Source organism: Dermacentor variabilis, chromosome 8 (assembly GCF_050947875.1).
Source record: "Dermacentor variabilis isolate Ectoservices chromosome 8, ASM5094787v1, whole genome shotgun sequence".
In the NCBI taxonomy this organism is placed as follows: Eukaryota; Metazoa; Arthropoda; class Arachnida; order Ixodida; family Ixodidae; genus Dermacentor; species Dermacentor variabilis.
Window position 1 is genome coordinate 166980058 of NC_134575.1, and position 23812 is coordinate 167003869.

A 23812-nucleotide genomic window follows, 5' to 3' on the forward strand; every position below is an offset into this window, starting at 1 on the left:
GCTAGAAATATTCGAGATATACTAGCATCATCATCTAAGACTGACTGGCCTGATGCCGTCGGATGCCATCCTTGTCGAAAACCGCGATGTAAAGTATGCACCTACATGGTCACATCGCAACAGGTTACTAGTACGTTTTCAAACTTTTGTTTAAAAATCAAAGGCGATTTCGACTGCGACACAAAAAACGTAATATGTATGCTTGAATGCACGCTGTGCAAGAAACGGTACATCGGACAAACAGAAGGGCCTTTCAGATTCCGCTTTAACAATCATGAATCCCACGCTAACACGTTGCCCAACCTTCCCATCTCAAGACACGTGCATCTTCCTGACCCCTCATTTGATAAACTCAGAGTCACGTTGCTTGACTCTGGATTTCTTTCGAATTATGATAGAGAAGCCCGCGAATCCTTCCTTATCTATAACTTTGATACCGTCGCGTGTGGTATGAATGAATGTGTAGGAAAATTGAGTTGCCTGTCTTTGTAGCCCGTCACTTGTCCCTTCTACTAGTACGTCACTATTCTCCTTTTTCCTGTGTCTGTGTTTGTTTGATAACATAGCACATATTGAGCACATATTGACGTTTTGTTGTCACGTGGCGATTGGTTTTTGCAATTCATTTCGGTACGTTTTTATATACACGTATCAGCTGTCCTTTGAACGATTCCGATGCATTTTGTTCGCCCATTTTATTATTTTTCATGTAAACATATCTTCATTTGGTTGCTATGTACATGTATATTAACTGTGATAACACCATGCAATGTATTCTGAAGAAGGCCGGACCCCGGCCGAAACGTCAATAAACCGCTGCATACGCGCGTCTACATTACTGCGAATATTTACCCCGATCCAAAATTGCTTCCTTTGTGGTGTCGATATATATATATATATATATATATATATATATATATAGGCAGCTGACGACAGTTTTTGACATGCTGTTCTTGGTGTTGTATGCGTGATTCCAAAGCATATAAGCATTGTTCGCTTCACTTTGTTGAGAGATTGTAGCCGCTGCATTACGGCGCTATGAGCCACTGCATTTTTTCTTTGCTTACGGGGGTATTATCACTTGCGCGGGTATGATTTATTGATTACGCGAGTATGAGCCATTGATTGCATGGGTATGAGCAATTGATGATGATAGTTATTGTGTGTGGACATGAAAATGCCGTGCTATCCTAGCCATATACAGCTCCGCTGTAAAAATCTAACCAGTTTGGCGCTCCTCGTGTTCCCCTTACACAATAGGTGCAGTGCCGTGCGCAGTGACTCTGCCTCAGCCCAAACTCGTGTGGAAAGGCTTTGGTCGACTTTGAACACAACAGTCAGTTTTAAAGCGCAGGTCCTAGGCGCCCGTTCTTACGGCGAGTGTCGGCGTAAACGAGCGAACAAGCACAGCGAAAGCTGAAAGCGAATGAGGAGTGCAGCGGGGGATAGAAAGACGCGTGGACGAAGGTACAGCGGAACCATCAAGCGGGAGGAGAAGGAGGAGGGCATGGCGAAAGGGTGAGAAGAAAAGTGTAGTGCGGCGACGATTCCTACGAGATGGCGTCGGAGTAGGGCGCGTCGTCGGGGAGGTCTGTCAGCGGCGTCTGCTGCGAATCGCGCCCACGCGTCACCCACGTTCTGGCTCCCGCGATCTCCACATTAGCCTCCTGAGACCCGGGATGCATTTGGGTGCACAGATTTTTACCAAACTTTCAGAATAAATCAGGATGGTTATGAAGGTGAAAAGTGTTAAATGTTTTTTCAATAGCCGTGATAATTTCAGCTCAGCGCGATGTCCAATATATTGGACACTGGGATGCTACCCGGTCTTTCTTCACCCAGGGCGCACGTAATGACATACCGCGGATATTACGCAAAACTCATGTGCAAAAATATTTTAACAACTCAAAAGGCAAAGTATTCAATAAAGTACATAAGAAGAGCATTCCTCTGCTCAAAAAAAAATTTCGCTCTTGTGTTCACTTCCCGTGGGCAATTTCAAAACACCTGTTTGTCCTTGGTGATGCAGAAGAAGAGCCGACATTTGGTGCAAAAGAACTTTGTTTTCATGTCGCAGCCCTGTAGTCTGCAACGGGCAGTGTTTGCAGTGTCTGCCAGTATTGAGTAGTGGGTAGTGCTCTTTTCTTGCGGTTCTCGAGGAGACAGCCGAGCCTGCTTTGATGGCGGATGCCACTCGGCTTCGTTCTCACTCTCCGTTTCATCCTGCTTCTTCCCTTGAGCCACGAGAGTCTCAGCAACAGATTGGTGGAACTGCATATATTTGAGTATTTATTTCCGCTGTTTCTTTAGGGAGCGTATGTCCCGCGTGTTCTGCACCCAGGAGTTGTTGAGGGCAATGTCGAGGTGAAAGATGGCTCTGATTGTCCACTTGTTCACGCCTGCTTTTATCCTGTAGTAACTTATCATTCGGTCTGCCTTGTCAACAACGCCCATGTTGAAATTGTACATGCGAACAATATCTGGTAGAGGGATATTGATATTTTTGCCTTACGAGACCATCTGCGACAGTAGGTGTCTTGCGGATCGAAGCCATGGATTGAAAAAAGAAACGTTATTGGAATAATTCATAAGACACGCGAGGCCGGTCCCCCGAAGAAAAAAAAGAGACGCAATTTCGTCCGCAAGCCGCTAAACGCCATCAGTACTCGCCTACTGTTCATAACAAGGCCATTGAAAAAGCGCGGTCAAAATAACCGGGTTGAGTCCTAGCGTCCAACATAATGGACACGCGAAATCAAAGGAAGAGTAAAAAAAGGTAAGCGCGCGAATAGTTAAAATTTTGTATTCTGCGCGTACGCTGTTGTATCAACTTTAATATAAAATCAAAGATATGCCCTAAAAGCAGGTAGAAATACGAGAAACAGTGCTTGCTTCTCCGGCAGCTGCCGTAAAACGCCGCGCCGCTTAATGCCGCCATTGTGGAACTGTTTCGGCGGGAATTTGAACGATGTATTTTCATCAATGCTGCATAGACGGCGCAAGCAGGTGTCCAATAAGTTGTACAGTGTGGTTTTATGAGGATGAAAGCCTTGTCACAGGAGTACTGTCTCATATCTGAATGTCCAATATATTGGACAAATCCCCATAGCGGGGTCTCAGGAGGTTAGTGAGGCATTCGTGCCAAACTTCGCTTCGTTTACAATATGCCGCACGAGACTCACTGTCCGCGCCAGCCAATACATAGCGAAATGAAAACACATATCAAGCTGTGCTCAAATTTTGTATTAGGAAGTATCGTAATCGTTGGTTATTTTTTTTAATGCCAGTTATTAGAGGTACTAGCTCGGCAAGAATATGTAAAGCTTCGTAATATGACTACAACGGCTCAGTTAAGGAATTCGAACACGCACAGAAAAAAAGGGAACTTTTGAGGCATCTCTGGGCTCCGTTTGAAGGAGAAGCTGCACAAATAGACTAATAAAATGCTTGGACAAATTATGAGGGTTGCAAACCTTGTACATTCAATATGCATTAGCACTCGCAATCAAATACAGAACTAACAAAATTTTATCCATAAAAGCTTTACAGTGGAGCTGTATATCACTAGGGTACCCCAGAATTTTTGTGTCTACCCACAAGAACGGTCATCATCAATGGCTCATACCTCCGTAAACATGCAGAAAGTGCAATGACTCCTTGCACAATAAGGCAGTGACTACAAACACTCAATAAAGTGAAGAGAAGACTGGTTACGTTTTTTCTAATCACGGATACAACATACAGAACAAACTGTCGTCAGCAATGGTTTATGCCCCGTAAGCAAGAAAAAGATGCAATGGCTCATAACCTTGTAAGGTTCAGTTCTACGCACCTTGCGTAGGTTAGATGCGATGACACTACCCCTGTGATTGTTGTCGGTTATTTCAATGTGGATGTGTCAGTACTGAAAAGGGAGTGCTTTACGCGTTTATTGTTGCAGACATATCGCTCGCGATGCCACACCGATCCGGCCTAACCGACCACCTAGCGGCGTACGTGCATCGATTTCACATTATCAACGAATACATTTGCTGTTGCGAGCATGCCGATCAGTGCATATCATAGCGACCGCAAAGCCATTATGACCATCGCTATTATGTCACAATGAGTGATGCAATAAAGTTTTCACCACAAGTTTTCTTTCCACAATGTTTACAGAACCGCTGGTCATCGAACTTCGCAGGTCAGAATGGCCTTAAATTTTTTTCTGTTTCAGGCTATCAAAGTATTCTGGCTAGCGAAATTAGGTTCCATTCACCTGAAGATTTATATAGTTCTAATTGGATGAATGGGTCCTAGTGAGAAAATTTTGTCGATAGCGTACTTATTCACATTGTCAACATCTTTCAAATATATGTTCATTCAAAAGGCCCAGCGGCTTTGGTCTATCTAGGCTATCTTTTTGTCCTTAAGATGGTTACCAAGGTATATACTACTCATTTTGAGTTAAGCGCATTTATGTTTTCGTCTTGCCAATGTACTGTCGTAAAGCGACCTAATTATTTCCATTGAGAAAAATACAAATGATACATCACACATGACCAATGCAGCAAATCTCAAGAAAGATGCGCTCGTAAATTACTGTGAGATGCTATATATGCCCCTAAGTTGAAGGCACCTGTAAAACCATCGCTTATTTCGTAGTCACGTTGTGCGCTCTTGCCAGCGCTTGCACACTTGGTAAACGTCGTGAAAAGTGATTTGATGCAAAAGTTGAACATAGTACGTTAATTTTTGGATGCAAATGGTTGATGTGCTGGAAAGGCCCGAGTTTTTCCGTCATTATTTCTTGAAGCAACTCTTCCCCATCAGGCTTACCTGCCTAGAACAGCTCACATTGACCACTCTGTTTGTTCTTATTTTCGCTGGCCTGTGGTTGTAGAGCCTCTAGCTATTAAAAAAATAATCTGTTTACGTTCCGTGCTGAAGACCCAAATTACGTCTCACTCGGCTTCGAAACAAGCCAAAAAAGTCCTATACATGTAAATGTTAAGTAGTTACGGTTTTTAGCAAGAGCTGGGAAAAGTGTGTGGCACCAATTTTTTATGTAATAATTACGCTTGCAGGAGTGTGCTGAACTGTGCTAGTTCGGTGCAATTCTAGAGGGGAATCGAACAGCGCTAGAGACGGGACGAAGTGAAGGAGACACAGCACTAACTACAAGTATGGATATCGACTGCCACATACAGGGGTGAAAATTAGCCTAGGGCCCACAAAAACACAGGGTGCGCAGAGAACACAAAAGAAGTTGACTGTTCGCGGCAGCGTATTTAATTACAGTGTAGAGATTTTGAAGGCAGGCTAACGCATAAACGATGGTGTTGGTGTGCCTGAAAAGCTTCGTTGATAAAATGGTCACGTTGCTCTGTATGGCAACACAAATACCTGCAATTTTCTAGCATTCGTTCACAGCAAAAGTTTTTATAACGCTCTGCTAATGTTTTACAATGTTTATTACAATGTTAAAAAGCTTTCGCGTGGTCATGCCATCATCAGATGGCAAGTAGTTTTCTATACCAAGTGCAAAAGCTACCATAGACCACGTACTTATCCCCCTGCTGACTCTGATAGACTCTGTTGCCAGTGATTTGGCTGAACAATGTAAAAAGTGTGGTTGGGGGCAAATTATTGAAAACTGCTAGTTTTCATGTCGCTATACAGAACAATATACACATGAGATTAGCGACGCTTTCTAAACATACTAACACGGTAATTCCTTTACTAGCGCGCCTTCATGATGTCCACATTGTAGTGAACTTCGCCATTTATGGAAATAATGATAGCCTCCTGGCAACAACCGCAATTGACCATTTGGTGTTTTTATGTTCTCCGCGCACATTCCCCTGCTTATGTTTAGCAGTTAATATTACAAAAAGCACCCGTTGTCATAGGCAACGCTGTGTCGGTCGCCTTCACTTCGTCTTGTCTGTAGCGCTGTTCCAATCTGGTCTAAAGATGCCTCTGATCCAGCCAGAGCACATGCTCTACTGAAATTATAAGCTGTGCAAATTCAATGATGCACCATTTGTGGAAGTTTCTTTGTTTGTCCCTGTCTTTTTAGTGTTATTGGGGTTCACTGTAAATTCTACAGTTTTACATGGCCAAAGCAGCATTTGATTATGAGGCACGCCATATTAGAGGACTCCGGATCAGCATTGAGCATCTGGGGTTCTTCAGCGTTCACCCAATGTGCGGTACATAGGCGTTTTTGCATTTCGCCCCATCAAAATATGGCGCTGTGGCTGCGACTTGATCCAGCGACTTCGGGATTAGCAGTGCAGAGCCTACGCCACTACGCGGGTTCTGCTAACTACTCTTATTACTCCGAACATGCATTTCAAAGCTCGTACGCAACTGTGGAAAACATTGCCTGAGAAATTTGTCATTCCGTTTTGTTCTTTCGCACGTCTTTACTTCTTGCAATTTATTCGTATATGTATATTACCTTGTCCACAGTGTAGTTTTGATGAACAGGAGAGTTTTCTAAGATGCTACGGTCCAGGACACCAAGACGAACAAAGAGTTTCGAAGCTTGGTCACCTCTGCAAAAAAAAAAAATTATTTGTGATTAGTGCCGTTGAGATCAGAAATGGTGACAAAAATGCACACAAATGTTGTACCCTGTGCTTATTATACAGGTAATCACGTCGTCGTTCCATGTAAAAATCAGTTTTCCAAGAAGCGACTCTCGACATTAGAAAGCACGGAACCACGAACGTTCAGTTAATTTACCACAGTACGTTTGCTCAAACCGTTGTTCCCATCCAGGGTTTAATAAAATTTAATTTATTCGCAAACGAATAAAGCGGCCTGTATGACTGCCGCTTTTAGCCGCTGCTCTGTACACGACGAAAAAAGAGGAAGACGCACCAGCGAAAAAAATCACGAGAAGTGAACTTTATTGAACGTAATGCAATAACGGCTACGTGACATCTAAGGTTATCAAACAAACAAGGCGCATAGCCTAAAAATAAAAACAGACAACCCGCGAAGAAAACCCCCTACAAGTGGACGAAGTCGCACCACAGACATGGGTGAACGCGCTTCCACCTTAACTCATGCACATACATTGTGCATAATACAAGCTTTACATTATTTCATATACAAAACAAGACAGTGGCATCATGCACTATTACCTGGGCACTACCCTACATATCGCTATGCTGACATGGTTGCTACTATATTCATCTGACATTCGTATTTCTTGCTTCCATCAACCTATCCACTTTTCCTCTCAAGGTAATCTAACATATTACCGTAAGTCTATTGCAATTATTATCTTCAACTAGCTTTATTTTTTTGCATAGCACTATTAGCAGAACAATAACAGGAAAATGTGTCTAGGATGCTAGATAATATAGTCAATGGTGAGTGATTAAGTAGGAGGCGTTGTCGTACAATCTATCTATAAGAAATTAGGTGGTAAAAAAGAATAATTCGCAATCAAAAACAAGTGAAAGCTTCAACGGAAGATTGAAACGCTGCAGCCTCACACAATTAGCCATGGATAATACCGTGCACTTAATTTCGCTAACCGCAATGTGATTCCTGAAAATAGCCGCATCAAATTTTTGAAAGCAGATACACTACCCGTGATTCTCATCTTCTCTGTCCTACCACAGGGCCAGAATTCCGTGCATAGAAGAAAGGTCGCGCCACTTACTGGCCCCCCGAATAGCTAGTACCATCCCGTCACAAATTTCACAAATCTTTTAATAACTTGATACAGTAACGGCTGCAGCCAAAAGCATTACCTGTCTCATGAAATAAAAGTAAACAAACAAGTAAAAACGATACCAGTCGAAATCAATGATGTTAGATCCTTACTTTTTTTTGAACGCCATCAAACAGTACCTAAATAACGCGCAAGAAAGAAAAATGATGCTTTGGGTAAATGCGCTGCACAGAAACGAGCAAACAGTGAAGGCGAACAAAGCATCGCGCAATACCTAGATACTTTGCGACATGTCTTTGAGCAGAACCTCATATGTTTTACGCGTATATGTGTACACACACAACCCACCCTGCATACATACAGATACATATATGCGCATACACATTCCCCTACATAGGGGGTGATAATTTTGAAGTTTACCAGCATTTTTCAAAATCAACTGCAGCTGCTACATAATTCTTGTCCTTGACCTCGACCATTAGAAGAGGCGGACACTTTTAGCATAAGAAACCAAACGACATATTCAACTAATTAACAAGAACTCCCTAATTCTTAATTGATTGTTTTACGGCAGAAACTGCGATTTACGAATCGTAGCCGATAACATTTCAAGATGTATCCCCTAGAAACGAATCACCATGATTAAACCAGCTTCGAGATAATAGTTCCGAAATTTGGGGCGAAAACTATGGGCCTTCCAGTCACTTTTGGGCTTCAAGGCATACAAGATAATTTTGTTGAAAATGTAAGCGGAACAACAGGGCATTTTTACGACGAGTTCAATGGCCCATACTTCCAAGTTGAAGTCATTCTGGAAAATAATTTCTACCAGATGCTAAATGATATATAGGTATGAGGAACATAACGTTTTAGAACGTGTGGCGCCCTTATAGACTGGACATGGTAGCACACGAGTGTCCATCTGACTTAATAACTGGCACAGAAGTTGATCTAAATGTCGCGCTATGCCCGCCATAAGACAGCTCAGTGCGTAAGGCACAAGCCGGAAGCGAAGAGCATTACTAACTCTCGCGAGTTTCACTTCCTCGCAATGCGGCCTCCATGGCCGTGAATGAAACTCATGGCTTCGTGCTAAGCAGCAGAGCGTCACAGCCACCGACTGACCGCGCTTGACGAAATGCCCAGCAACTAATCCGCTGGAGTTGATGGGAATAAGTACAAAATAACGCGCACCAACTTGGTTAGAACAGTAGCCGCAGAAATGTGCTCTTTCACGCATCCACGTGGTACCTGGACCTGTAGTTAAATAAACGTATATGTAATATTATATTCTATGGGCAACACTATTTCATTCGTTTACTTTATTACTGTCAAATGCAACTGTACCTGTTCATCCGTGATCTGTTATATATTTTCATTTAACCTCGTGGAGGGAATTCCTCGCGGGCCTGTGTATTTTTTTTCCTCGTGCAGTTTCTGTGCAGAACGTAGGAAGGCTATCTAAAAATTTAGGAACCATTACACTCTGTAAAGGTGCACTACGAGCGAAGTTGTAGCAAATCACACATTGTTATGCAGGGGTAATGTATTTGTTTTCGTCATTGTTCATGCCAGTGACGGTATATCTTTGCGATTACTGCGGTATACGCCGATTGGCTCGGTCACAACCTTAGAATCTTTGCCAAAGTCAATTCTATACACGGCCGTTTTTCAGTTGTTGAGTGACTAGGATTAGTGCGGCACTTGAAACCAAACTTTGCTCGCACAAACTGAGCGAACAATTTCTTGTCTGGGGCCCTATAACGTAAAACTATTCCAATATGTTTCTATTCCAATCTCCTGACGTCAAATTTGCGTAACCACCGACGCAAGCACCGGGCGGTCACCCGCAGTGTTGTCTGAACAGACCAATCAAACACTCTCCTCGTTCATAGGAGGTCACTTTTGTTTGCTTGAAAAACGAATAGCATTGCCTACACTGAGCGGCTTGTCGTATCTAATTGGCTGACAAGAGGTGAGAAGCACGCTCAAGTGGAGAGGGATTCGCTGGGGCAGAGCCAGTGCACTGCAAATCGATAACCGGATGAAGAGGGTGGTGCCGGCGTCTGCGATTGGTCGGCTTTCCCTTACTTAGCTTGTGGTGGCTGGTCGAAAATCACGGCGGCATGCAACGGAAGCTCCAGAATGACGCTAAAGCTTACCCTCAGCAAAGAAGAGTTGGCCGAATGGGGTGGAAAACGTGCCGAAAGTGCTCGAAAACTTTGCATGGCCACGCAAGAAGTTTTATTATACGCAAATACATCCATGCTTTCCGGCAGGTGTGAGTAGCCAGTGTCTCAGCGATCGGCGGCAGCCATCTTTTATTCCTTTCGGAACGGAGCAGGCTGTGGCTATTCCGAAGAAAATTCAGTTTTGTTCGGCATATTAATGCATCTTTATCGCGTACACGTCACTTTGACGCGGTGAGTTTGTGCGGTTTTGTGACGTCACGTGACAGGCAGGTAAAGTGGGTGCAGCCCGAAAACTTTTTACCTATAGCCGAAGGCTAATGGCGAAAAGGGGTCGAATCAGAAATAACTGTTTTTCTTTTTTCTTTCAAATCATGCATAATCAGTGTGTACACATCATATCAGATAGGGAACTATAGCGGTTTTCGTGACGTCGCGTGACAGACAGGTGAAGGGGGGGTGGTCGAAAAAAGTTTTTCACCAATCGTGGAGGGCTGATAGCAGAATTGGAATAGAAAAGTTTGGAATAGTTTTACGTTATAGCGCCCCAGATTTTGAAATGTCCATATTGAAGTCTCGAACGATGATCACAGGGGGAGCCGGAGGAAACTAGCATTGCAGCGCGGACAGTACGCACGTATACACAAGGCCGAGGCCGGTCAGAGTGGAATGGCTCCATAATATTTGCCTAACTATGCGTGGCCTTCCCACAGCAATTCCAGAACACAAAGGAAATACGCCGTTCGGGGACAACCACTGCTTACGGGTTTATGAGCCATTGATCATAGGAGTTCTCAGCATGCTGTTCTGCGCGATGTCTGCATGATTAAAAGGAATGCAAGCACTGTGCGCTTGACTTCGCTGAGTGCTAGTAGCATCTGCCGTGCGGGCCTACGAGTCATTGAATTTTGGTATTCCTTACGGAGGTATGAAACACTGATGATGATTGTTTTTGTTGGCGCACACAAAAAATGTACGGAACCCTAGCCATATAACGCTTCTCTCGAAAGCCCCTCCCGTTCAGTATTCTTCGCAGTGGGAGATGGAGGAGAGGAAAATATTTCCAAGAACACATGTCACGATGATTACTGGAGTTAATGTAATTAGCTTTCGAGCAATACAGTGATACGCTCTATTGCCACCGTTGCAACGCGTCATGTATGAGCCGTGCAGGGCAACTTTTTGGCGCTTCCCTCTGTACACGCTGCGCCATGCAGCGCTGCGCCCCCTTCCGTAGCCTCCCGAAATATGTGGCACGCCGGTGCGGGCTAACGCTGAGAACGAGTGCCTCACTGCCGGCGAGAATTACTGGCGCATCGTGAAAGCGCTGTGCTACTGTGATTGATGAAGCGTGTGACGCAAGTTCGATTGCGCCCAGCACCGGATAAATCGCGAAGGATAGCTCTACTTGGAGATGGGCGTAATGAGGCTACATAGCTGGATAGGACCATACTGACTGAGGTGGCTTGAAAAATTATACTCGCATGATTAAACTGTGAACGGTGATTATGGTGCTCGATGCTTTTGGCGCAACAACGAGCAGCCGACACAGTGCTGCTTCCCATTCCCGTGTGGGAATCTCAAATTATGCAACGAGCTAAAACCCGAATTCGAGAGGTGCGCTTGCGTTAACATAATATTCGCAGCGAGTAAACCGAGCGCGCAGCAGCGCCTAAAATACGACCCTAGTGTAACGCTTTGCGTCCTACATTGACTTTTGCGCTAATTAAGTGTAATGCGCAATGTCGGTAAACAAGTATGAGATTGTGCGGCTTTCATCTGCAAGCCACGCAGTGCCTGTTCTATTTACAGAGACGTGGAGGAAACTAAAAAAAAATTCACCATGAATGAACACTTACTGAAACTTATGTACGCAGTCTGCGGTGCTTAGGACGTTCTTGGGGCTTATGACTACGCCTGAACAGAGGAATTCCTCTTCAGTTGAAAACAGCATCGCCTGTACAAAAAGAGAAAACAAACAGAAGAGGACACTTTAGAGGATTGTGGTTGGGATTTAACAAAGTTATTACCAATCATGCCAGACTGTTTGAGGATATTAAAGAAATACCGTTAGTGATTATTCAATACATAGACGCCATGCATGCACATTTCTATAGAGTTACTTCATTTACAGAGTCATCTATGAGGTGTTAGATGGCGAATTCTTCACGTGTAAGTCGCACGGAAACATTGTACTTAGGCGGGTCATAACTATACGAAATTTACTGATTCTTTTGACCTGGCCATTATGCTTTTTCTGATGTATTCTCACTAAAATTTAACGAATTTTATTCCGATATCAAATATACGGACGCCAGAGACACATTTGCGCCGGTTGCCACGGCGTCAGAATTGACGTGATGGCCTAGTATTGACGGCGCTATCCCGACCAGTGATTAGAGTGCTTCCAGAAACGCGCAGTTCGTTTGCCCGCAAAAAGGATGAAGCCAAGTGGAGGCACCGGCTCTCTAGCCACCATGGACCCACTCTGCTCAATAGGCGCTGACGTAAGCGAGGAAGCGTTCTGGCTTCCAATGTGGGTATGAGGGTTGTGCTGTTCCTTCAACACAGCCTGCTTTTCCGCATGACGACCTGCCGATCTCGACATGAGCTCCCGGTACTTGCGTCGGTGGTTACGCAAGTCTGACATCAGGAGATTAGAATAAAACCATATTGGAATGGTTTTACGTTATTGGGCCAATTGTCAACGCTCGCACCATTGGGGACAAAGGCACTGCTGCAGTCACTTTTAAACGGACTAGCCTTTAATACGAAATCGGGCTCAAGTCTTTCACAATATGAGTCTACCCGTCCAAGTTGCAGGTCTACGCCTGTAAGATGTGCCACAAATTAGGACACGGAAAACCGCATTGTCCGAATTTGTACAGCACACGTTTTGTCACGTGTGCCGGAAAGCAACATGGCAGTGATGAATTCTGTCCCAACCAAGTGCCGAAATTCCTCAATTGCGGGGCTAAACACCTTGCAATTGCTCGAGACGGCCGCAGCGCATAAAGATCAACAAACAGCTGCGCGTCACGTCAAAACTTCCTCAGAAGCGGAGCCAGAAGCCCATGGAGTCACAGCCGCAAGCTCATGAGTGCCCTCAATAGACAGTGACCATGAGATACAACTTTTACACTGCGCCACTCCGCGTTCCATCATCTCCTATGATACCGCCGGAAAATAAACCGCATTTAGACCACGGCAATCGTACCTTTGCTAATGTCGTCAAGATGGCTAACAGCGAAACGTTAAAACAAGCGAAAGCGAGTGACGCCAGAATTACAGGTCAGTCTGTCCCAGCCTCACTCTTAGCAAATGAGGATGCACGTGTTCACGGACCAGCGCACGAAACCACCTCTCGACCTTCACTGTTGGTGCACCCAAGCAGAACGAGAATATGCTGCTAGAAGCGCAGACAAAACCACAAATTCAGCCTGATTACGAGGCCACCTTCCTTGCATGCCTTGCGCAAATGGAACACAACAGCATGTTAAGGATACAAATGATGATAGAAGTAGCTATCGAAACATGCATCCGAACCGTCATGGAGCGCCTAATTCTCAATGGAACGCTCGCATTCGGAGGCATTACCACCGCCGCATCAGTTATTACGGCCGCTTGCTGTCTTTGCAGACGACTGCGACGCAGATGGCTCACACACAACATGGCTCAGCTCATCGCTTAAGTTAATCTTTGCAGTCATAGCCGGGATGTTCGGGGAACCATCCCGACCGTTATTCAGTAGAACTGCCGCTCCCTCAAAAAGATAAAAAAGCGGACATTATTTTACGCTGGGGCCTGTCGTATAACAGCTCAGACCCGCCGTCTTGGCATTGCAGGAGGTGAACTGGTTCATGCCACGCTTACCATGCTACGATCGAGGGTGTGGCTTCCCCCTAAGACAGCCACACACCTGCGTACACAGCTGTGCATGTCGATCGAAGACTCACCCACACTAAGTTCGACACTGAACCCTGGTGTTCGAGTGTTGCCAATGTTACTGAATGCCGGATTTAACTCACGCCCGAAAGAATAATAATTATTTTTCCCGTCTACATACGTCCAGAAAACGCACGAAGGAAGACTAAGCGCACCTCGGTAGATTTCAGCTACATACCACATTTCCGAAAGATCTACCCCAAGGATACACTGCTAATCTGTGGAGACCTCAATGCTCAACACCTAGACTGGTACTGCAGTAAGTGCTGCCCACGCGGTTATCGTATAGTGGAAGAGCTTAATCATTATGGACTAGCGCTTCTTAATCTGCCACAACCCCGTACGAAGCTCGTACAGGACAAGGCATGCAGACATGATGCCAGACCTAAGCTGGTCCTCGAGTCCCAGAACCTGTTGCTGGAAACTTCTAGAGGACTCTCTCGGCCATGACCATCTTCCACTTATCAACACAGTGAGAGCGAATGGTTCCTCATGTCGCCCGCCGTCTTACAGGCGAGACTGTGCGATTACACGCTGGGACAAATATCGGATGCTCGAAGAATATCGGATGCTGCATATCCTTAACGCAGGCTGTGGCGCGTGCCAAGCGCACAGCAACTAAGACGTTGCGGGTTTCTCCGAACCAACCAGATCCGGATAGGCACCTGCTGCATCTATGGAACCGCAGGCTCAGACTTCTGTCTTCTTATCGATCGAAGTGCCGCCCCCCAGACACTACGAACTAAACTACGCTCTGAAATCGAGAAGTATACGGGAGAGCTAGCTTCCGAGCATTGGATGCAGGTGTGCAAGCAAATCAATCGATCAACTAATTCACGCAGGGCATGGGCTATATAGACATGCTCTTCTTGGGCACCGTAAGACATCAGACAGCGCAGCTCGTGTTGCCTTTAAAGAAGGCATCACCAATGCGGTACTCGCAGAAAAAGTGCCAGGCATCTTTTTTCCCGTCAAATAGTAACATAAATGCGACGGACGATGCCCAAAACGGACGCGAGGATCTAAACCAGCCCTTCATGGCCAGCGAGCTCGAAGACGCCATACACAGAATGAACACCCGTGGCGCGTCAGGGGTTGTTGGAATCACGGAAGCGCACATAAAAAAACCTCACCGAAAGAAGCAAAATAGCTTTTCTGCCGCAGTATAACCGTGAATGAAAAGAAGGAACCCGCCCACAAGAATGCCTCCATTCGATTGTCAAGCCTGTTCCGAAACCGAAGAAGCCACCGAACTCCCTGGGAAACTTAAGACCAGTTTCTCCCACGTCATGCTTGTGAAAAATTTTGGAGAGTACCGTGAACGCAAGGTTAGTATGGTGGTCTGAGGAAAATTGCCTTCTGCCTCACACACAGTACGGATTCCGGCCTGGTCTTTCTACTCGGGATGTCACGCTCTGCCTAAAAGAGGACGCGCTCGATACCTTGTCCTCGTGTCCTCGCTTGTTTATTGGGGTGGACGTCAGGAAAGCTTTCGATAGCCTTCCCTACGCCTCTATCATGCAGGTGATAAAAGAAAGGGGCATCAAATGTAGCACGCACAACTTTGTTACCGTGTTCCTGCAGGAAAGAACGTTTTAAGTTCAAGTAGGCAGCGAGCTCAGCTCCTGTCATCAATCATAACGGGTTTGCAGTCCGACAGGGAGCCGTAATCTCCCCAACGTTATTGAACATCGTCTTAGCAGCTCTTCCTGCAAAACAATAGAAAATCTCAAGCACTGAGCACACTGTTTACGCAGATGATGTGACGCAGTGGACTACGCGAGGCCATGCAGACGGTGTTAAATAACATCGAGGGCTTACGCCAGCGCCGGATAAGACGTTATCCAGGCTTTCAAAAGGTCAATGTCAAAGGACGAGGAAAAGGCCAGTGTACATCTCTCGATCGGGCAGACACCCATTCGCGGGAAGCGGGTCATCCGCATACTAGGTCTGTTTTCTGACGTGTAGTGTACATCCACAACCTGGTTCGACGAAACAGTAACGGTCACCAAGCAGGCCACCCAAGTCCTCCGCAGAATTGCCAAGCGTACGAGGGGCGTTAAAGAAAAAGAAATGAGACATTTTTTACAGACTTTCCTACATTCTCGCATCCTGTATGGCGCCCCTTTTCACCCCATCACCCGAACACAGGTACACAGGTACACCTCGGAACACCTCAACAACGAGGCAAGGAGAGTAACGACAGGACTACCAAAGTAGACGCCACTCCCTGCACCCAAGAGTCGCTGCGCTTCGGGTAACATGGCTGATCTTATTTTCACGCACGAGCATACTCATGGGACCCGTCTCAAGTCCACATACGCACTAAGGGCCACTTTGATTAAAATTGGGCATGGCATCCCTAACCTTCCTGCGCTTCTACGCGTATCTTCCCCTTGGAAGCATGTACAAACTGTGGTCCCGAAGCCACTGCCGAAGAACATGGGACAAGATCAATTGGCAAGGAGACAGGCCCAAGCCAAACGCCACGAGAAATATACGCACCAACTACGCGAAGGCAACGACCACTCTGGCAGGTGCCACAGATTCAGTGTGGATGCTTCTATCGGGAGACCAGAGAAGGATTCAATGCTCACTACGGTGTGAACAAATAGGGAAGCAACCGAACTGGGCATTAAACTACACCTGCTCTACTGCCTTCACAGCTCCGCTTCTAATTCGGCTTGTCGAACTCCTTCATCGGTGCGGCGTTGGCGTCCGGCTTCCGCTACGGCTTGGCGAAACTCAGGATTACTTCGGCAAGCTCGCACACGTTCACGGGCCGCTCCCGTTGTCGTTCTTTGAAGGCTGCTTCCTTTTCAGAGGACCGGACCAAGCGCGGCCTACCCATAGCGCAGCTGGCCTTGAACTGGAGAGGAATGACGCGCGTTGATCGGGTGAGTAGGAGAACCTATCAAGCAGCTGCGGGCGCGAACGACTCGGTTTTTCGCGTACAACGACAGCCACACTGATAGTCAGCCAATACAAGCTTCGCTTAAATAACGCGCAACGTCTCAAGCAGCCACCCAGACCAACACCAGCGATGCACGCAAGGTAACATGTAACACCAACGCACCACTCTCAAATTGGACTAAACGCTGCAGAAATTACACGTTCACCGCTATCATCACCACTAATTATCGTGAAGCGAAGCAAACAGCATGCAAAACTTTATTTAAATTGATTCCCGCAGTGTGTTGGGTCGCGATGATTTTGTATTGCTTTTTATTGCCATCGCGAATATGTGGACGCTCGAGACGCGTTCGCGCAGTCACCGCCGCTGCCGTGGTTCTGTCACGGTGTCGGCACGCATGCAGGGTTAGAAGGTCTCCAGACACACGCAGCATGTTAGGCAGCGAAAGTGACGACGGCAAGTGGACGCACCCTCCCGATCCACTGAATCGGCCCTACCTGAGCCAGTTCGACATTCTGGTTTCTTGTACTGGCATGAGCGTCGTGCGCGAGCACGCGTTCCTGCGGAGCGTTTGCGTGCATACCACACCATGAGCAGGTCTGAGCAACGGACAGTAAATGCCAAGCTAAATCTGCACAACACTTTCTTTGGCCACTTACAAACGCCGATGGCTTTCTACAGCCCGTATCTCGCACGTCACCAATGTGCGGCGCCAGTAACGCCGGGTCTGGTGCAAGCGGGGGCGATGGCCCACGCGTTGTGACACGCCTTGCAACAACTATGGCGCTTTTCCTGAAGCGCTGCCACAGTTGTCTCTCCTACTGCGTGAAGCCATGCTGCCTGCGCGTTTTGTCAGAACAACCTGCAAGGACCTTGAGCGTATGCTTGCTATCTCTTCCTAGACTATGCCCACTGATGAAACCTCCATTTCTTTTCCTAATGTCCGGTTGTTTAGCTTCGTGCCTGTACTATTCCTATATTAAAGTCTTGACAACTTACAACATGTGTAGCCACTGGACCTGATCTAGACGTGAAAGAGGTAATAATGCAATAGTTTCTGCCAAGGATTCGCGAGGCGATCCTGATAGTAAACTGCTATCACAAGAAATCATCGCGTTCTTTTGAGCAGATAATTTCGTACAACTGTACTGAGCATGTTCTAAAGATCTTTATTTTGCAAATTTGAATGCGCCGGAATTGTTATGACGTCAAAAATAAACAAAATATGGTGAGTGATTTAGCACAAACACCTGAGTTTTATGAGGATCACTTTAAATGACAGGAAATCTTGTGCATGCGCGCACATGCTGAGATATCGACACAAATTCTATGTATATGCCATCAGGCTGTTGTTGAACTTGTTTCATAAATGAAAACGCACATGAATGCTTCTTTTTTGAATTATTATAACTCAATCCAATGAGAACTTCGAGCCTGTTAGACGGCGCCCGTGACTCCTGCTCACTTATTTCATAGATTAGCTAAATAAGGAAACTTGCGACAGAGCAATAATTAAAACACAGCAGCGACGACAACCCTAAAGATCCCACAGACGCAAAACAAAAACAATTGTCATTCAGGATTTCGCAAACATGCGAGTGTTTATTTTCACGTACACGCGGCCGTTCTCGTTGGTAGAAGCGCCACCGCACTACAACACAAACCACAGGAACATGGCAATATCAGCAAATAGAAAAAGTAGATATGAAACCATTAAAGAAATCAATCACTTCAGCAAATACAGCGTAGAAATGAAAGTTACAATGATATAATCTAATAACTTTTACTCATGCCCGTTTCTTCAAGAAGCTGTACTAATGCGTGTGTTGTACAGTGTGTTGGGATGGATATCCACTCAGTATTTTATTTTCCGGGATCATAATTTTTAGGAATAAAATAGCAGATGTTCTGTCTTCTGCAGCCTCTTCAAGAAAGCGCACATAGTGTCTGTTTTTCCCATATTGTGCCAGAAGCATTTAGTATACACGGTGCCAATCTGAAATCCATTAATTCTTTCTATTGAACAGCTGGTTTTCACAGGTATGGTGAATTGCATCATACGGTCTATCCTATGAAATGTGGAGTTTTCCGCAGCACTTGGAAACCAAGTTGCTCAGGACATTAAAACTGAAAAGCTGTTTCACAGACCGCGTTCGCCAATCGCCGCAAGAGATAATAGATGTTGACACGCGTACTTGTTTATCTTTGTCGGGTGACCGCGTTTCACCGTCTAACAAATGTTATCGGTCAGCGTAGGACGCGCCTCCATGTACCGGAAGTTTCTCGAATGTTATCAGTGGCTCTATCCCCTGTCTGTTGTCACCGAGCCTTGAGTAATCTGATTGTATATATACGCGACGCGAATTATGTAGCACTTTCTTGAAGACACGCGGGGACTGCCGATTATTCTGGAACTTTTGATTACTCACATATAAAAGCCGACGAGCTTGACCCGCAGATCAGATTTCGACGATCGCCGATGTGTTCGCCGCTGTCATTGTGCTTTGAGTGTAGCCTGTTCTTGTGGGCACAGGTTCGCCCAATAAAACTTATTTTCGTCATTCACAATTTTGCTACTGTGTTATTTACCGTCACTACTACGCGACATCTAGCGGAAGTGCTTTGCGTTCATGTACCGGACGCCCCCACAAAGCCGTGAGCCAAGACGAAAACCGGTACACAATAACAACGTCGCCAAGGGCCAGCGAGGTAGCCGCAGCCTGCCAAGACTGACACCGGAGCACGGATATTTGGCTCAGATGACCATGAAGATCGTCGTCAAGTCAACAACAACAATGGCAGCCTCAGCGTCCTCCATCGCCCTTCAAGAACACAGGGGGCCACCTAGCTTCCGTGGAGCTTCTTTGGACGATCCCGAAACTTGTCGCGAAACTTTCTAAAGAATCTGAGCCTTCAACATCTGGACATCTGACGATAAGCTGCGCCGTGTGTGCTTCTCCTTGGAAGATTCCGCCAGGGCATGGTTCGAGAATCTGGAGTCCACCCTTACAACGGGGGGATCTATTCTGAAGTAACTTCCCGGGGACCCTTACGAGCGTTGTCCGCAAAGAAAGGCCGAGGCTTTATTCCAAGCCTTTGTACAACTGCCAAATGAGTATGTTGCCATCTTTACAGAAGAAATGAGCCGTCTATTCCGCCACCCAACCCGAAAATGCCGAAGGACCCTACTCATGTGCGGTGTGAAGCAAGAACTTTTAGCCGGAATAATACAACACCCCCCGTAAACCGTCGAAGACTTTCTTCCCAAGGACATACGCATCGAGAAAACTTTGGAAATGCGGAACTGGCAATTCAACCACTGCCCGATCCTAGCAGACTACGTCGTAGCTAAGTCACTGGGAACCGACGGCCTGCGCCAGACCATCATAGCGGTCTTGCAGAAGGAGCTTCAGAAATTGTTTCCTTGCTCACAACCTCAAGTGGCTTCGATCGCCGACGTCGAACGCGAGGAGACCCGACAGCCACTCTTACAGCTTCAATCGCCGCAGTCTAAGCCAGAAGCCATGACGTACGCTGCCGTAGCCTGCCGTCACGTTCCCCCTCTGCGCATGCGCCAGGGCCCGGTAACGCCGCAGTTCCATCGCCCAACACCGCCCGCACGCCAGCCCGTCGCCAAGTGTAGCATTCCAAGAAAGATTGACGACTGTCCGCTCTACTGTCACTGCGGAGAAGCGGGCCACGTCTACCGCCTACGCATATACCGCGACATGGACACACAAGGGTTCGCCGTTAACGCACCACTTCCGCAGCTTGGTGAGCGACCACGTGGCATCGCCGACTACATCACCGCAACGCAGTGGAATGCCGGACGACATTCGCGTTCGCCATAGTCAGGAGGCTACATGTCGCTGCAGTGCCGACCATGCATTGGCCCTGGGCCGGTCCATAAGTCCCTATCCGGGAAGCTGAAACCAGGAAACGATGGAGGTGCGGTTGCTGTACGTCGAAATAATGAAGATACACCGCCTCCGGCAGCCATGCTTCAAAATCTTTGCCAATGACGCAGCAACGACACGCCGCCATTCCGACGAAATGTGGAGGCAAAGAATGCGCCCACGAAAGACGACCTGAAGAGGCCACGTACCAACCACAGCTCCACGCTAATCCACCGTGATACGATGCCAAGACCCAACTGCAACAAGAGACAAGCTATGACCGACCTTGCGGTGCTTCTCGATGGCTACAAGTCACCACGCTTGTAGGCTCTGGAGTCGACTACTCCGTCATTAATGGACCCTTCGCCGCCGAGTTGAAGAAAGTTAAGTGTGTGGAAAAGCCCCCAAATCCGTAAAGCTGGACGAAACCTCAAGCGTCAACGGAATCTACATGGCAAGAATTGCAGTTCATGACTACCATGACTACCCTGCCACGTTTGTTGTACTTCAACAGCGCTTGTGAGATGCAATTTTCAGCATGGACTTCCTGAACAAACACGGCGCGATCATCAACCTGAAGTCGAAGCCAATTACGCTGTTCAGAGACCAAGCGATACCGGCGTAGAGGCCTTCTAGTCAGTGTGCCTTGAGTGTACTTGAGGACCAAGTGAACATCTCGCCTCGCTCCAGCACTGTCATTTCCGTTGGCAGCGAAACACCTGCAGACCTAGAAGGCATCATCGAGGGCGACCAACGCCTACTGCTCGACCGGGAAACTTGCGTCGCAAGAGCGATCGCTCGACTACACGAAGGGAAAGCGAAAGTGATATTGACAAACTTCAGTCAGGAGCTCAAGCACATCAACAAGGGCACGACCATCGCACACATCGAAGAAATTCTGGAAAGCATTATTGCGTTTGTCCTCTCGGATTCTGCCGCATATACCCCGACGACCATAGTTCCCAAACCAGCCTCCGACATAAATCCAAATCTCCCCCTGAATAATCACCAACAACTCAGAAGTCTTCTCTGACGATGCAAACGCTACTTTTCGACGTCATCGAGGATTGGACAAAGATCAGTTGCAAATATTCGTATAATACCAGAATAGTGCACTCAAACCAGTCTCTATGCTAGAACGTGAAGCTATAATGCAACAAGTCGGCGAAATACTGCCGACGACATCATGCAGCCGTCTAAAAGCACGTGGGAATCTCCTGTAGTTCTGGTAAAAAAAATGACGGAATCCTACGTTTCTGCGTCGGTAATCGTCGACTGAAGCTATAATGCAACAAGTCGGCGAAATACTGCCGACGACATCATGCAGCCGTCTAAAAGCACGTGGGAATCTCCTGTAGTTCTGGTAAAAAAAATGACGGAATCCTACGTTTCTGCGTCGGTAATCGTCGACTGAACAAGTTCAAGAACAAGGGCGTATACCCCCTTCCCCGGATAGGCGATGCATTGCATCGGCTCTGCTACGCTGAATACTTCTCCTCCATGGATCTCAAGAATGGCTCCTGGCAAATAGACGTCGACGAGAGAGATCGCAAAAGGACCGCCTTCATCAGGCCAGACGGCCTCCATGTGCTCACCGTCATGCCATTAGGACTGCGCTCGGCGCCTGCAACGTTCCAGTGCGTGATGGACACGGTATTAACAGGACTGAAGCGGCAGACCTGTCTTGTTTAGTTGGGTGGCGTTCTCGTCTAAGCTTAAAATTTGGACTATCACCTTAGGTGGCTTACGACAGTACTACAGGCTTTCATGTCATCAGGGCTCACTTTGAAGCCGAGAAAGTGCCGCTTCGCTTAAGATGAGCTTCGGTTCCTGGGCAACGTCATCAACAAATCTAGAGTCAGCCCCGATCCGAAGACAGCAGCTGCCACCACAAAGTTGCAGCAGCCCATAGACAAGAAGACAGTGCATGGATCCCTTGGTATGTGTACATACTATAGGGTTCGTCGAGAACTTTTCACGCATCGCTGAGCCGCTGATACATCTAAATAAATGTGATGTCGAGCTCAGATGAAAAACGCCGAAAGCTGACGCAATTCAAGAACTCAAAACGTATGCAGTAGCCGCCAGTACTGGAGCACTTCGACGAGGGAGGCCGATACAAAAATCCACATTGATGCCAGTAGCCTAGGCCTCGGTGCCTTCATCGTCCGGAGAAAAGAGTGACTTGAACAGGTGCTAGCTTACGCAAGCCGGTCGCTGTCAAAAGCGGAAAGCAATTCTACAATTTGGGCTACAGGAAAATTCCACGCTGGCCGATATGGCAGGCCGTTCCAAGCCTTCACCGACCAGCACGCGTTGTGTTGGCTAGCCAATTTAAGGCACCCTTCAGGACACCTGGCGTGGTGCAGCCTCATACTGCAAGAATATGGCGTCACTGTAATCCACAAGTCCGGACGAAAACACTCTGATGCCGCCTGCTTCTCTCGCGCTCCCCTGCACCCACTGCCCCAAGATGACCATGAGGTCGCCTTTTTAGGTACAATAAGTGCAGACAACATTGCCAAGCATCAGTCAGCAGCGAGCATCAGCGAGCAGGGAGCTCAGACGCCTTGCTGAATACTTGCAAGGCGAGATCGACTTTGTCCCGAAGGCATTTAGGTACGGGTTGTCTTCCGTTTTCCTACGAAGCGACGTCCTTGTGAAGAAGATTTCACCTCCACCCCGTGAGAACTAGTGCCCACAGCACTCGGGTCAGAAGTCGTCCACTTGTTGCACGATGATAAGAAAGCCAGGCACCTCAGGCTTTCACGTACGCTCACAAAATATCTAGAGCAGGCCGCGCCTAACCGCCGACATCACCTGTTACGTCAAGACATGTCGAGACTGCCAGCGGCGCAAGATACCACCGACAAGGCCGGCGGGATTACTACCTACCGCAGATAGAGGCGCCTTGCCAACCATTTCGGGATGGATTTGATGGGGCCCTTTCCAACGTAAAGATCCGGAAACAAGTGGATCATGGTGGCTACCGACTACCTTACTCGCCACGCCGAAACGAAAGTTCTGCCTGGTAGTACGGCCGAAGTTGCTGTATTCTTCGTCCAGAGCACCTTCCTGCGACGTGGTGCTCCAGAAGTCTTCATCACTGACAGGGGAACAGCCTTCACCGCAGAGCATACCCGAACCAATTTGTAACACAGCCAGACAAGCCACAGTAGGACAACTGCCTACC

At 47.0% G+C, this 23812-nt stretch overlaps 1 protein-coding gene across 1 annotated transcript in view; it reads right to left on the reverse strand.

Annotated features, from left to right (window-relative positions):
- LOC142590706 (inactive CLIP domain-containing serine protease A3-like) overlaps window positions 1-23812 on the reverse strand; it is a 113883-nt gene that overhangs the window by 41284 nt on the left and 48787 nt on the right. Inside the window, exons 4-5 of the mRNA XM_075703122.1 lie at window positions 11724-11821; window positions 6446-6542 (exon numbers count right to left, since the gene is read on the reverse strand). Coding sequence (XP_075559237.1) covers window positions 6446-6542; window positions 11724-11821 — 195 coding nt within the window. The remainder of the gene's footprint in view (window positions 1-6445; window positions 6543-11723; window positions 11822-23812) is intronic.